At 38.8% G+C, this 13,110-nt stretch overlaps 1 protein-coding gene across 1 annotated transcript in view; it reads right to left on the bottom strand.

Moving 5' to 3' along the window:
• Window positions 1-13,110, bottom strand: part of KIAA1328 (KIAA1328 ortholog) — a 344,940-nt gene that overhangs the window by 320,001 nt on the left and 11,829 nt on the right. The window contains exon 4 of the mRNA XM_006835083.1: window positions 9,998-10,092. Within this exon, the coding sequence (XP_006835146.1) occupies window positions 9,998-10,092 (95 nt within the window). The remainder of the gene's footprint in view (window positions 1-9,997; window positions 10,093-13,110) is intronic.

Genomic DNA, 13,110 nt, shown 5'->3' with positions numbered 1-13,110 from the left:
TGGATGCCGTTACACTTGGGCCTGCTATTGTTACCACTGTGCCAATCCTCTTTTTTCGCTGTCCCTCCACTTTACCAAGCATGATGTCCTTCTCCAGAGACTGGTCCCTCCTGATAATATGTTCGAAATATGAGAGACAAAGCCTGGCCATCTTAGCTTCTAAGAAACATCTGGTGTTAATTCTTCCAACACAGATTTGTGTGTTCTTCTGGAAGTCCATGACACCTTTAATATTCTTATCCAACACGATAACTCAAATACATCAATCCTTCTATGGTCTTCCTTATTCATTCTCCAACTTTCACATGCATATGAAGCTATTGAAAATACCACAGCTTGAGTCAAGCACACCTTAATCCTCAAACGGACATCTTTGTTCTTGTACACATTAAAGAGGTCTTGTGCAGTAGATTTGCCTAATGCCTGTTTTATTTCTTGACTGCTGCTTCCACGAGTGTTGATGGTTGATCACAGCAAAATGAAGTCTTTGACAATTTCAATATTTTCTCTATTTAAAATGACATTATTTATTGGTCCAGTCGTGAGGAATTTTGTTGTCTTTGCCTAGGTGCACCCATACCGTGAAGGCTGTAGACTTTGATGTTCATCAGTAAATATTTTAAGGCCTTTTGCTTTCAGCAAGCAAGGTTGTGCCATCTCCAAATATCAGGTTGTTAATGAGACTTCCTCCAATCCTGATATAACATTCTTCTTCATATAATCTAGTTTCTCAAATTATTTGCTGAGCATACAGATTCAATAAGTATAGTGAAAGAATACAACCTAACACACACCTTACCTAATCTTAAACCATTCAGTGTCCCCTTCTTCCATTCCAATGATTGCCTCTTTATCTATGAGCACAATTAAGTGTTTCAGTACATTCATTCTCTGCAATGTTGTCCATAGTGTGTCATGATCCACACAATCGATAGCCTTTGTGTAGTCAATAAATCACAGGTAAACAACTTTCTGGTGCTCTCTGCTGTCAGTCAAGATCTATCTGATATTAGCACTGATAACTCTCATTCCATGTCCCAGTCTGCATCCAGCTTGAACCTCTGGCAGCATCCTGTCATTGTACCATTGTAGGCATTTTTGAATTATCTTTAGCAAAATTTTACTTGTGTGCAATATTAATGATATTGCCCAACAATTTCCACATTCCGTTGGGTCACTTCTCTTTCAAATGGGCACAAATAAAGATCTCTTCCAGTCAGTTGGCCAGTTGGCTATATTTCAAATTTGTTTGCATAAATAAGTGAGTGCCTCCAGGGCCACATCAGTTTGTTGAAAGATTTCAGTTTGTAGTCCATCAACTCTTGGTAACTTGTTCTTTGCCAATGCCTTCTGTGTACCTTAGATTTCTTCCTTCAGTATCATTGGCCCTTGATCATATGCTACCTCTTGAAATGGTTGAACATTGACTATTTTTCTGTTACAGTGACTCTGTGTATTCTTTCCAACTTCTTTTGATGCTATCTGCATCATTCAATATTTTGCCCATAGAATCCTTCAATATAGAAAGTCAATTTGAATTTTTTTCTTCAGTTCTTTCAGCTTTAGAAATGCTGAATGTGTTCTTCCCTATTGGTTGTCTTTCCACTTAAGGCACATTTCATTATGATATGTGACTTTGTCTTCTCAAGCTGCCCTTTGAAATTTTCTATTCAGCTCTTTTACCTCATTTCTTCCATTTGCTTTAGCATCTCTATGCTGCAGAGCAAGTTTTGGAGTCTCTTCTGACACTCATTTTGGTCTTTTCTTTCTTTCTTATCTTCTTAATGACCTTTCGCTTTCTTCCAGTATGATGTTCTTGATGTCATCCCACAACCCTTCTGGTCTTCAGTCACTAGTGTCTAATGCATCAATCTGTTCTTCAGATCATCTCTAAATTCAGGTGGGATATGTACCAGGTCATATTTTGGCTCTCGTGGACTTGTTTTCATTATTTTCAGCTTCAGCCTGATCTTACATATGAGCAACTGATGGTCTGTTCAACAGTCTGTCCCAGGCCTTGTTTTGACTGATGATATGGAGCTTTTCCACCATCTCTTTCCACAGATGTAGTTAATTTGATTACTGTGCATTCCATCTGGTGAGGTCCATGTGTACAGTCTTCTTTCATGTTATTTAAAAAGATATTTGCTATGAAGAAGTCATTGGTCTTGCAAAATTCTATCATGTGACTTCCAGCATCACTTTTATTACCCAAGGCAATTTTTCAACTACTGATGCTTCCTCTTTGCTTCCAATCTTTGCATTCCAATTGCCAGTAATTATCAGTACATCTTGATTGCATGTTTGATCAACTTCAGACTGAAGTAGTTGGTAGAATTCTTTAATTTCATCCTCACTGGCTTTAGTGGTTGGTGCGTAAATTTGAATAATAGTTGTATTAACTCATCTTCCTCATAAGCGTATGGATATTATCCTATCACAGACAGTGTCGTACTTCAAGATAGATCTTGAAATGTTCTCTTTGACGATGAACGCGATGCCATTCCTCTTCAGTTTGTTGTTCTCGGCATGGTAAACTATGTGACTGTTAGATTCAAAATGGCCAGCACCTGTCCATTTCAGCTCACTAATCCCTAGGATATTGATGTTTATGCTTCTCCTTTAATTTTTTTAAAACTCCAGTTTTCCTAGATTCATACTTCGTACATTCCATGTTCCGATTATTAGTGGAAGTTTACAGGTGTAGCTTCTTCATTTTGAGCTATGCCCCATTAGACAATGAAGGTCCCGAAGGCTTTATTTACTTCATTCACATCATCACAGTTAACTGTACTTTCAAGAGGTTGCTCCTTCCCAGTTGTATTTTGAGTGCCTTCCAACCTGAGGGTCTCATTTTTTGGCACTATATCTGACAATATTCTGGTGCTCTTCATCATGTTTCAATATTCAGTATTCTGATACTGACAGTGTTCCACTGGTATTCATAAAATTTTCAGTAATTTAGTATTAGAAGTAGTCCGTTTCTCCTTCTTCCTAATCTGTCAGAGTCTGGAAGCTCAGTTGTCCAGCATCAGTGACCCTCTTGATACATAAAACATTCATGGCATAGCTTACAGAATCACAGCAACATGCCAGCCACCCCAGTACAACAAAGTGACAGAGTAGCGGTGTGATGGGAGGGATGGATGGCATCAACATAGCTTAAAAAAAAAAAAAAAACTGGAAAGAAGAGGCATGTCTGATCTCCTGTTTATTTCAGGTCTAATAAATCTGAATCTATTACAATACGTTTGTCAAATATAAACTATGAAAGAGGGTAAAGCCTAGGGGTAAAGAAAGTAATATAAAAGTAGTATAAAAACTACCTGAGAAAAGACTAAACAGTTATAGCAAATTATTTGTACCTATAGGTGTAGTCCTTCATTTTTCATAACTAAAATGTGGCCCGGGCATAATTGTGAGTAGATCAGCAAGCTCAGAAGACATTCCCACATTCTCACAGCATTGTATTATGCTCCCAAATGCTATGCAGCAGGGGAAACGATTGCTATAGAAAAAGTGATCTCGTTCAGATGAGGTCTGGCCAGAAACACAAGGAAGATTGTTCAGTGCACATTGATGTTCTGTTGTTAAGTGCCATCGAGTCAGTTCCAACTCATAGCGACCCTTATAGGGTTTCCAAGGAGCTACTGGTGAACTTACACACTAGTAACTCAAAAAATATGCCATGCCTTCTAAAGTTCAGAATAGACCACCTTAAATGAATTTGGGCATACTAACTTTCACACCATCAAACTCCACTGACATCAGAGAATGTCTTTTCACTTAAGGCACAGTAAAAGTTTCTTTTCTTGAAATTTTCTATGCAATCCATTAAAATGACTATTGTATACCCCATCCTCCAATCTACAAAGGCTTCTAATGAGAAAACACAAAACTAAGTCCTACTACACTGCACAATACATTTACTTTAAAAAAAACCAAAAACCAAAAAACAACCTTAAAATTAGTTTAACAAAGTAAAAGGCCAGAATAAATATAAAATAATAATGATCTAGTCATTTTACAATGGCAAACTAATGGTGCTGCACTTTCTATTTTTCTTCTGAGTAATGTCAAACACAGATAGCAAACTGTCCTTTGGGAAAAATCAGAGATCTAGCCCTAAAAAAGAATTCTGTCCTCAAATGAATTAGTGTACAAGTATCCACCAGGGAACCATGCTTTATTTGACAGTATGGGCACAGGATATGAAATAGTGTACACTTTTAGGTTTGTTAGAATATGGTTCATATATATATAAATTTGTAATTGTGGCCAAGATTATTTTAAAGCTTAGAAACGTCTCCTTTAAAGACCATGTTTATTTGGTCTATAGGATAGTCTGTGCAGTATTTAATCTATGGTACCCACCCAGATCTTTGAAAAAGTCTCAATAGAAAAGTACAAACCAATATAATATATAGAAACCTGCCACCACCTTTCAGGAAACACTACACTATCCTTCAGAGCCATTCATTTTCAAGTCTCCATAAATGGCACTGCTTTTCCCATCTATGCAATTAATTCACGACTTTTACTGCAAAAGACTGAGGCCACTTAATTCAGCAATCTTAACAAAAAGAATCTCTATCCTAACATCTCTTAAAAAGATTCATCAATGTTCTACTTATGCTTCTGCAAATGTAAATCAATGCTGGACACCTCAGGAAAACCCTCATTTACTTAAATCCCATCTATCAAGTAATCCCTTACTACGCATTCCCACACACTAAATAATTTACAATACTCCTAATTTATCTTTGTGGTATCTATTCTCCATTGGCTTGTAAATTTTTATTTTTATTCTTATTTGCATTCTATTCCTTTTTAGTGTAGTTAACAAAAATGAAAAAGTTCACTGAACATATACAAACTACTACAGAGGCATTTACAAGCTATTAAAAACGCCTGCTGGCTTTTTTGGTCTGTTTTCTTGCCAAATCACACAGTGTTGTTGGCTTACATTCAGGTTAAAATCAACTGTGAACCATTGATCTTTTTTTGTTTTTTCTCTTTGGAGCCTAAACAGTAAGTGTTTCTCTGACAAGAATTTCTAGTTTTTTTTTTTATCTTTAGGCATATAATACCCAGTTAATTGCCACTACTGTCTTCTACCCTATTTGAATAAATCTATTTTCCAATCTACTAAGCCAATTCTGAATTTTATTTATATCATTTTGCAAAAATGGCATGGTGTCATGAGACCCCAGTCAAGAATAGCATCAGCCCAAGGCTGATTCCTAGGAAGTGGAAGTCAAATATACCTCTATTCTATAACCTTTCTATCATTTCTGGCACCAACTGTCCTTCCTCTCCTCTTCTCTGCTGGGCTGGGTTTGGTAACTTGCTGAATGGCCACAAAGAACTCACACACCATATTCACCATCATGGGGAGCAGGATCCTGAAGCATGTAGGTGTCACCCTTGGTCCACATAGGACAGCTCCCAGATCCTCTCCATCATACAGGGCTCCTCTCAGCTTGCTTGAGGACAGACCTTCTCTCAGCCATCTCAGGACAGGTCTCCTCCTTCATCCCTAGGCCTGGCTTCTGCCCAACTTGGACAAGTGTTACAAAGCTCTTTTAGCTTGGCTGGTAAGTGCCTGGAGGCATCCTACTCCACCAGGAAGCCTGCTGCCTAGAGGTCTTCAGTGGGTTGGCTCCCCTATTGTAGTCACTTTGTTAGGTGGGCCAGGAATCCTGCCACTCTCTCACAGCGCTATCCAAATTCTGCCATGCTTGCGCAGCTTCTCACCATCTCAGACTTTCTCTGCTGTTACAGTTTCTCTCAGGTCTAGGAGGTTCTCAGCATAGAGACCCTCAGTTCAAAGAACACCCTCCACTCCTGGTCATGAGGGTGGTGTCTGACCTTCTCTAATGTTACAAGGGAAGGACCAGCAACAGTCCAGTTCTTCTGAGGCGGAGGTCAGACATGCCTCCATCCTCCAACCTTTTCACCAATTCTGACACCAACTTTCCCTCCTATACAACTCTCTACTTCTCTGCTGGGTTTGATCATTTATTGCAATGGCAACACAGAACTCACAGAAGATACTAAACTAAGGGGTTTATTAGGAGAGTTGTTGTTGTTGTTGTTAAGTGCCGTCAAGTCAGTTCCGAACCATAGCGACCCTGTATGGGATTTCCGAGGAACTGCTGGTGAGCTTGAACCACCAACGTTGCAGTTCAAACAGCTTTGCAGTCTGGTGCATTAACCCACAGTGAAACCAGAACTCCTATTAGGGGTATAACAGGTCACAATTCAGGATCAGGAACACTCAGGATACAATTCTTCAATCAAAATACCCTCTCTCTGTTTGTAGGCCTATCTCTTACGGACCCTAGACTTCTTAGCCATATAGCCCTTCACCCTCTGCCTTGCTCGGGCAAGTGTTACAAAGCTCTTTTAGTTCATCTGATTATATGCCCAGCACCACCCCACTCTACCGTAAGCCTTGGCTCCAAAGTGCTCAGCTCTAGCTACATGGGTGGCAAACAAGTGCCAGGAGGCACACTATTCCATCAACAAGCCTCCTGCCCAAAGGTTCTGGCTCTCCCTGTGTGTGCTGGGAAGCCCACAGTCTCCTGCTGGCCTTCTGGTTCTGCTATCTCTGCTGCATCATTTCTGGATGCACAGCTCTCTCTCTCTTCCAGATTGATGAGGGTCTGCGCAGGGATCTCGGGTCCAAAGTATGTGCACCACTCCTACCTCGTCTTTCTTGATGGTGGTCAGATCCCCATTTCTGCCTCTGGGATGGCTCACTTTAAGCCTTAGTGAGATGAAAAACTGGCCAATTTCCACATTAGGATTCCACAGACCTATCTGCATGTTCCATGACACAAGGGTACCATAAATACATTTTTTTTTTTTAACTTTTTCTGTCTACTACTGAGTGAATGTTTACAGACAAGATCATCAGTTTTACATTCAACAAATCATACACTTTGTTTCATCTCAACAACTGCAATCCCCTCTGTGAAATAACAGTTATCCTTCTTTCTCTCTAGGGTCCTTATTTCTAGCCCACCCTCCTTCCCATCCCTCTCAACTTTCTTCTTAGGTAAATGTTACTCTTTTGATTTTGAATGATTGACCATTCCATGGTGAGCAAACCTTACCAGTGTGGTGTCCCCTCTATATGCCTATCTGTTGTGTTGTTGTTAAGTGCTATTGAGTCATTTCCAGCCCACAGTGACCTTATATAGAGATGCCAAGGGACAGCTGGTGACCCTGAAGTGCCAACCTCATGGTTCAAACTGACTTTGCAGCACCACACCAGGACTCTGTATACCTAGCTACTGCTTGGCTAAAATCTGAGCCAGGAGGGTAAGTTTCTTTCCAGACCTGAATGATGGTCAAGGGCTATAGTTTTGGGTTCCTCGAATTTCTTTCTGACCAGTAAGTCCAGTCTTTTTTCTAATTTTGACTTTTGTTCACATTTTCTGCCACTCTATCCGGGACATTCTCATGTGATCCCTTTCAGAGCAGTTGGTAGTGGTTGCCAGGCATCATCTAGTTCTTCTGGTCTCAGAGTCATGGAGACTGATGGACTAATTGATTCCCAGCATCTTCAATTCTCATCACTCTTCTTTCTTTCACACATGGAGAGACCAATAGTGGTACCTTAGATAATAGCTCAGGAGCTTTTAAGATCCCAGATGCTACTCACCAAAGTAGGATACAGAACACTGTCTTTGTGTTATGTCAACTGACCAGTGTCTCCCGAAACTATGGTCCTGAGCCCCCAGGCCCAAAAACTCATTGCCTTAAGATGTCTGATATTATCTAAGTAGTTTTCATCATTTTGCCTGCTGTATGCTCCACTACATTCTTACTTATGTTTGCAGCAAAGTTATATACCCATGTACAAATATCCTCCTTCATACTCTTAAATATTTGTGGCTGTACTCCCACTTTTCCTCTCATGCCTGTTCAGCCTATGTATTCATCCGTGCATCTAACCACAGAACACTGTTGCTCCAAGGTTGTATACAAACCACTATTTACCTCTATCCCCTTTAACCAATGCATACCTCTCCCTGTGTCTTCACCTGTCTTCATCATTCTTCTGCAACCTCCCTCTTCTTACATAGTGTCCAAGTTAACAGATGTCTACCCTCTCATCACAGTGAGTTACTCTCCCTTCCCTCTCTCCCCTGGTAACCAACAAAGAATGTTTCTCATATTATGAAAACCTTTTCTTGAGTTTTCATACCATGTATTTTAATTATATTATTAGCAAGCTATCTAATCCTACTGATGGCCACAAGTATCTCACATTTGCATAGTCCTACCCAATCTTGTAGTGTGGCGCTGTAAGATAAGCACTGGACTGTGAACCACAAGATTGATGATTGAAAGGCACCAGCTATACCTTGGAAACCTTATGCAGGGTCACTATGAGTCAGAACTGACTTGACGGCACTTAACAACAACAATCCAATCATTTGGTAGGAGTTACAATGACAATAGCTAAATTTGCCAGGTCAAGTAATTCAGTACACTGCAGCTACCTTAGTTAAAAGAGTGTGGTAGGTAAATAGACAGACATATAGATTAATGGGATAAAATTGAGGGTCTATGTATAAACTCATAAACCCATGAATAACTGACTTTTCAACAAGGGTGCCAAGACCACTCAATGGGGAAAGAGTCCTCTCTTCAATAAACGTGCTAGAATAACCGGATATCCAGGTACAAAAGAATGAAGTTAGACACATATTTCATAACATATACAAGAATGAACTCAATGTGAATCAATAACCTAAATACAAAAATCAAAACCACTAAACTCTTACAGGAAAACACACAGATAAAATTTTATGACCATGTTTTTATAATCAATTCTTAGACACAACAAAAACATGAACAACAAAAACAAATAAATTAGATATCACTAAAATTTAAAAAAAGTTTGTATTCAAAGAACTTTAGCAAGAAAATGAAGAGACAACCTTGAAAAAGGGAAAAAATATTGGGAACCTAATATCTGGATAAGGGTTTAGTATCCAGAATATATAAAAGATCCCTACAGTTCCACAACAACAACAAAAAAACAATTAAAAAAAAAAAAAAATGGGCAAAGAACTAGAACAGACATTTCTCCAAACAAAATATACAGCAGCCAAGATGCACATGGAAAGATGCTCAACAGTATGTGTCAACACAGCACATACCAGATGTTAGTTATCAAGTCAGTTCTAACTCATGGCAAATCCATGTAATGCAAAACAGAACTGTGCTCATATGTTTTCATGGCTGATGTTTTCTAAAGAAATCTCCAGATCTTTCTTCCAAGGCTCCTCTAAGTAGACTTGAGCCTTCAACCTTTAAGTTAGCAGCTGAGCATGTTAACCATTTACACCACCAAGAACTCCTTCCCGTGTTTCTCTTAGATATTTTCATTTAAAAATACTTTTGAAGACCCCACAGCTGACTAAACATACTGACAAATTATACTTACCAAGTAGATGTGTCTCACATACATCATTAATAAACTGAAGCAATACTTCCAAACATCTAAGAAGTTTAATTCTCAAAATTCTAACTTTGTTATTTGAAAGAATTGGGAGCTAGCAAAATGGTAACAGATATTCTTGCAAAAAACTAAAATGAAACGTTCATTTCTGTTGAGATGTTGAAGCAAAATCAATTCTAAGTTCCATGCCTCTGATTACAATATCAACCTACTTCAATATTAAAGCTATGTCTGAAGATTTTCCCTTTTGACAAATGACTTCTGCAAAGATTCCACCAAACAATCTAGGGAGTTAAATAAATGTCAATTAGAGAGTGGTTTACCTCTCATGAGTTTTTTTTTTCCTCTCTCTATTAGTGCCACAGAATATCTTTTCTAAGTTTTTGCTTCTCTAACACCATCCATTATATCACAACATAACTGAAATTTCCTGCTTTCAAGGAGTCATCTTTTCAAGGAGTCATTCTTTATGAAATGCATAAAAATGCATTTCATAAAAGGTATCATATATCTCACCTGGCCAGTTCTTTAATTAAGTTTGCAATGCGTCTTTTGTCTTCAAGACACAAATCCTTCAATGACGCACTCTTTATTCCTCCCTTGAGGAAATTCTAAAAGAAACAAACAAAACTTTTGATTAACTTTTGCTAAAAACAATTTTCAAGTTTTTCTAAGAAACTTCTTAAACTTAGTATAGGAGTTCAAATACCTTAGACATCTTTTAACTGTTAGGATACTATCTACCAATTGCTTTAATTTCACTACGAACTCAAAACAGTCTAGTGAACTGACTGTCCAGCAAGTTAACATCATAAAATTTACACAGAAAAGCACACAGAATGAACTCAAAGACAGACTCAACCCGGCTTAAATGTTAAGGAAAATTATGGAAACAGCTTTCCCTTAGTTGTTCCAAAACCAATACTTAATAGAATATGTTGTTGTTATTGCTGTTAAGTGCTGTCGATCAGGCTCTGACTCATAGTGACCCTGTATATGATTTCCGAGGAGCAGCTGATGAGCTTGAACTTTCAACCTTGTAGTGTAAAACCAACCTTTCAGTCCAGTGCTTATCCTACAATGCCATATGGAGACCCATTTTCAGGACTTATTCTTCTATTATACCCCTATATATTAAGGTACATATTAAGGTATATTAAGGAGTATAGTGGTTACAAATCGAGTTGTGAACCACAAGGTCAGCAGTTCGAAACTACCAGCTGTTCCGCGGGAGAAAGATGAGGCTTTCTGCTCTTGTAAAGATTTACAGCCTCAGAAACCCTGTACAGGGTCACTATGGGTCGGAACCGACTACATGACACATAACAACAACAACAAGGTTGGAAGCAGAGATACTCAGAGTATCAAAAATATTCTAAGGCTCATTAAAAACAGTACTAAATCAAAGGGCAAAAATAATAACATCTAAACTAAAACTTATAGCTAGGGCCTTCTGCAAGCAAAGACGGTTCTAAGAACTTCACCCGCATTCCCGCAAAAGGGAACAGTTAATCTATAGTATATTTGTGTAACAGGATGTTATAGGTACTGTGTTATGCTACTGCCTTTCATCTTCAACCCACCATCTATGCTTGTGTGTGATGTTGAGAAGGATGTTCTGGTAGCCTCATTTCTCCTTTGCCTCATGACTCTCTGCTACCGTTGGTGTGAGGTGCTATTGAATCAGTTCCATTTCATAACAACCTTATTCACAACAGAACAAAATATTGCGCAGTCCTGCACCAACCACACAATTGTTATTATGCATCAAACCATTACTGATGCCATTGGAAGCAGCAGTCAAGAAAGCAAACGACATATTGCATTAGGTAAACCTGATGCATAAGACCTCTTTAAAGTGTTCAAGAGCAAAGATGTCAGTTTGAGGACTAAGGTGGGCCTGACGAAGCCATGGTATTTCCAATAGCCTCATTGTTGTTGTTGTTCTTGTTGCTGTTGTTGTTGTTAGGTGTCATCGAGTTGGTACCAACTCACAGCGACCTTATGCACAGCAGAACGAAACACTGCCCGACTCTGGGCCAACATCACTTTTGTTGCCATGCTTGAGTCCATCGATCTGCCACTTGGCCAATCCATCTCGTTGGGGTTCTTCTTCTTTTTCTCTGACCCTCCACATTACCAAACATGATATCCTTCTCCAGCGACTGGTTCCTCCTGACAATATGTCCGAAATATGAGAGACAAAGTTTGGCCATCTTGGCCTCCAAGGAGCACTCGGGCTGCACTTCTTCCAAAATGGATCTATTCGTTCTTTTGGCAGCCCATGGCACTTTCAATATTCTCCTTTAACACCATAACTCAAATGCATCAATTCTTCTACGATCTTCCTTATTCACTTATTCACTGTCCAGCTTGTATACATAAAAGTTGGATAATGAATACGGAAGACCATAGAAGATTTGATGCATTTGAGTTATGGCATTGAAGAAGAATATTTAAAGTACCATGACTGACAAGAAGTTCTGGTAGTGTAGTGGTTACAAGATGGGCTGCTAACCTCAAGATCAGCAGTTCGAAACTGCCAAAAGTTCCGTGGGAGAAAGACAAGGCTTTCTGCTCACGTAAAGATTTAAAGCCTCGGATACCCTATGCAGGGTGGCTATGACGCAAAACCAACTCCACAGAATACAACCACCACCATGGACTGCCAGAAGAGCTAACAAATCTATATTGGAAGAAGTACACACAGAATGCTCCTTAGAAGCTAGGATTTCAAGACTTCTCCCATACTTCACACAAATTATCAGGAGGGGCTAATCCCTAGAGAAAGATACCATGCTTGATAGAGTAGAGGGTCAGCAAAAAAAAAGAGGAAGACTTCCAACAGGATGGATAGGCACAGTGGCAGCAGCACTGGGTTCAAGTTTAACAATAGTTGGAATGATGGTGCAGAGGTAGGAAGTCTTATGCATAAGGTTGCATATGAGTCGGAACCGAATCAAAGGCATTTAACAACTGCAACAAGACAAAGCAATAATAATCAAGGCAGTGTAACTCAAGCAGAAGATAGTAATATAAACCAGTGAAATATACCTGAGAGTCCAGAAACAAGCCATTACATTACATTTGTGGGCAAGAGATTTTCTATAAGATTGATAAGCCCATTCACTGAAAAAGGAATATTCTTTTCAACGAAAGTAGTGGGCGAACTGAATATCCACATGAATAAAAATGAAATTAAAGCATTATCTCATATCACATACAAAAATTAACTCAGAATGAGTCTCTGACCTAAATATAAGAGCTAACACAAACTTTTACAAAAACACAAGGAACAAAATAATAAAGTGAATTTCATCAAAATTAAAAACTTGTACATTTCACATAATTCCCTCAAGAAAATCAGAGGGCAATCCACAGGATGACAGAAAGTATTTGGAAAGCATAAAGAACTCGTACAACTCAATAATAAAAAGACAAATAACTCAATGAAATAGGTTATGAACAAACATTTCTACAAAGAAAATACACAAATTGTCAAGCAACACTTGAAAAGATGCTCATTATCATTTGCTGTTGTTAAATGCCATCGAGTCAGTCACAGTGACCCTATAGGCTTTTCCGAGGGTTTAAATCTTTGCAGGAGACGAAAGCTTCATCTTTCTCCC

The sequence above is a fragment of the Chrysochloris asiatica genome, unplaced genomic scaffold (genome assembly GCF_000296735.1).
Source record: "Chrysochloris asiatica unplaced genomic scaffold, ChrAsi1.0 scaffold00015, whole genome shotgun sequence".
Classification (NCBI taxonomy): domain Eukaryota; kingdom Metazoa; phylum Chordata; class Mammalia; order Afrosoricida; family Chrysochloridae; genus Chrysochloris; species Chrysochloris asiatica.
The sequence above is the reverse complement of the archived record's forward strand: the minus strand, read 5'-3'. Positions and strand labels throughout refer to the sequence as shown.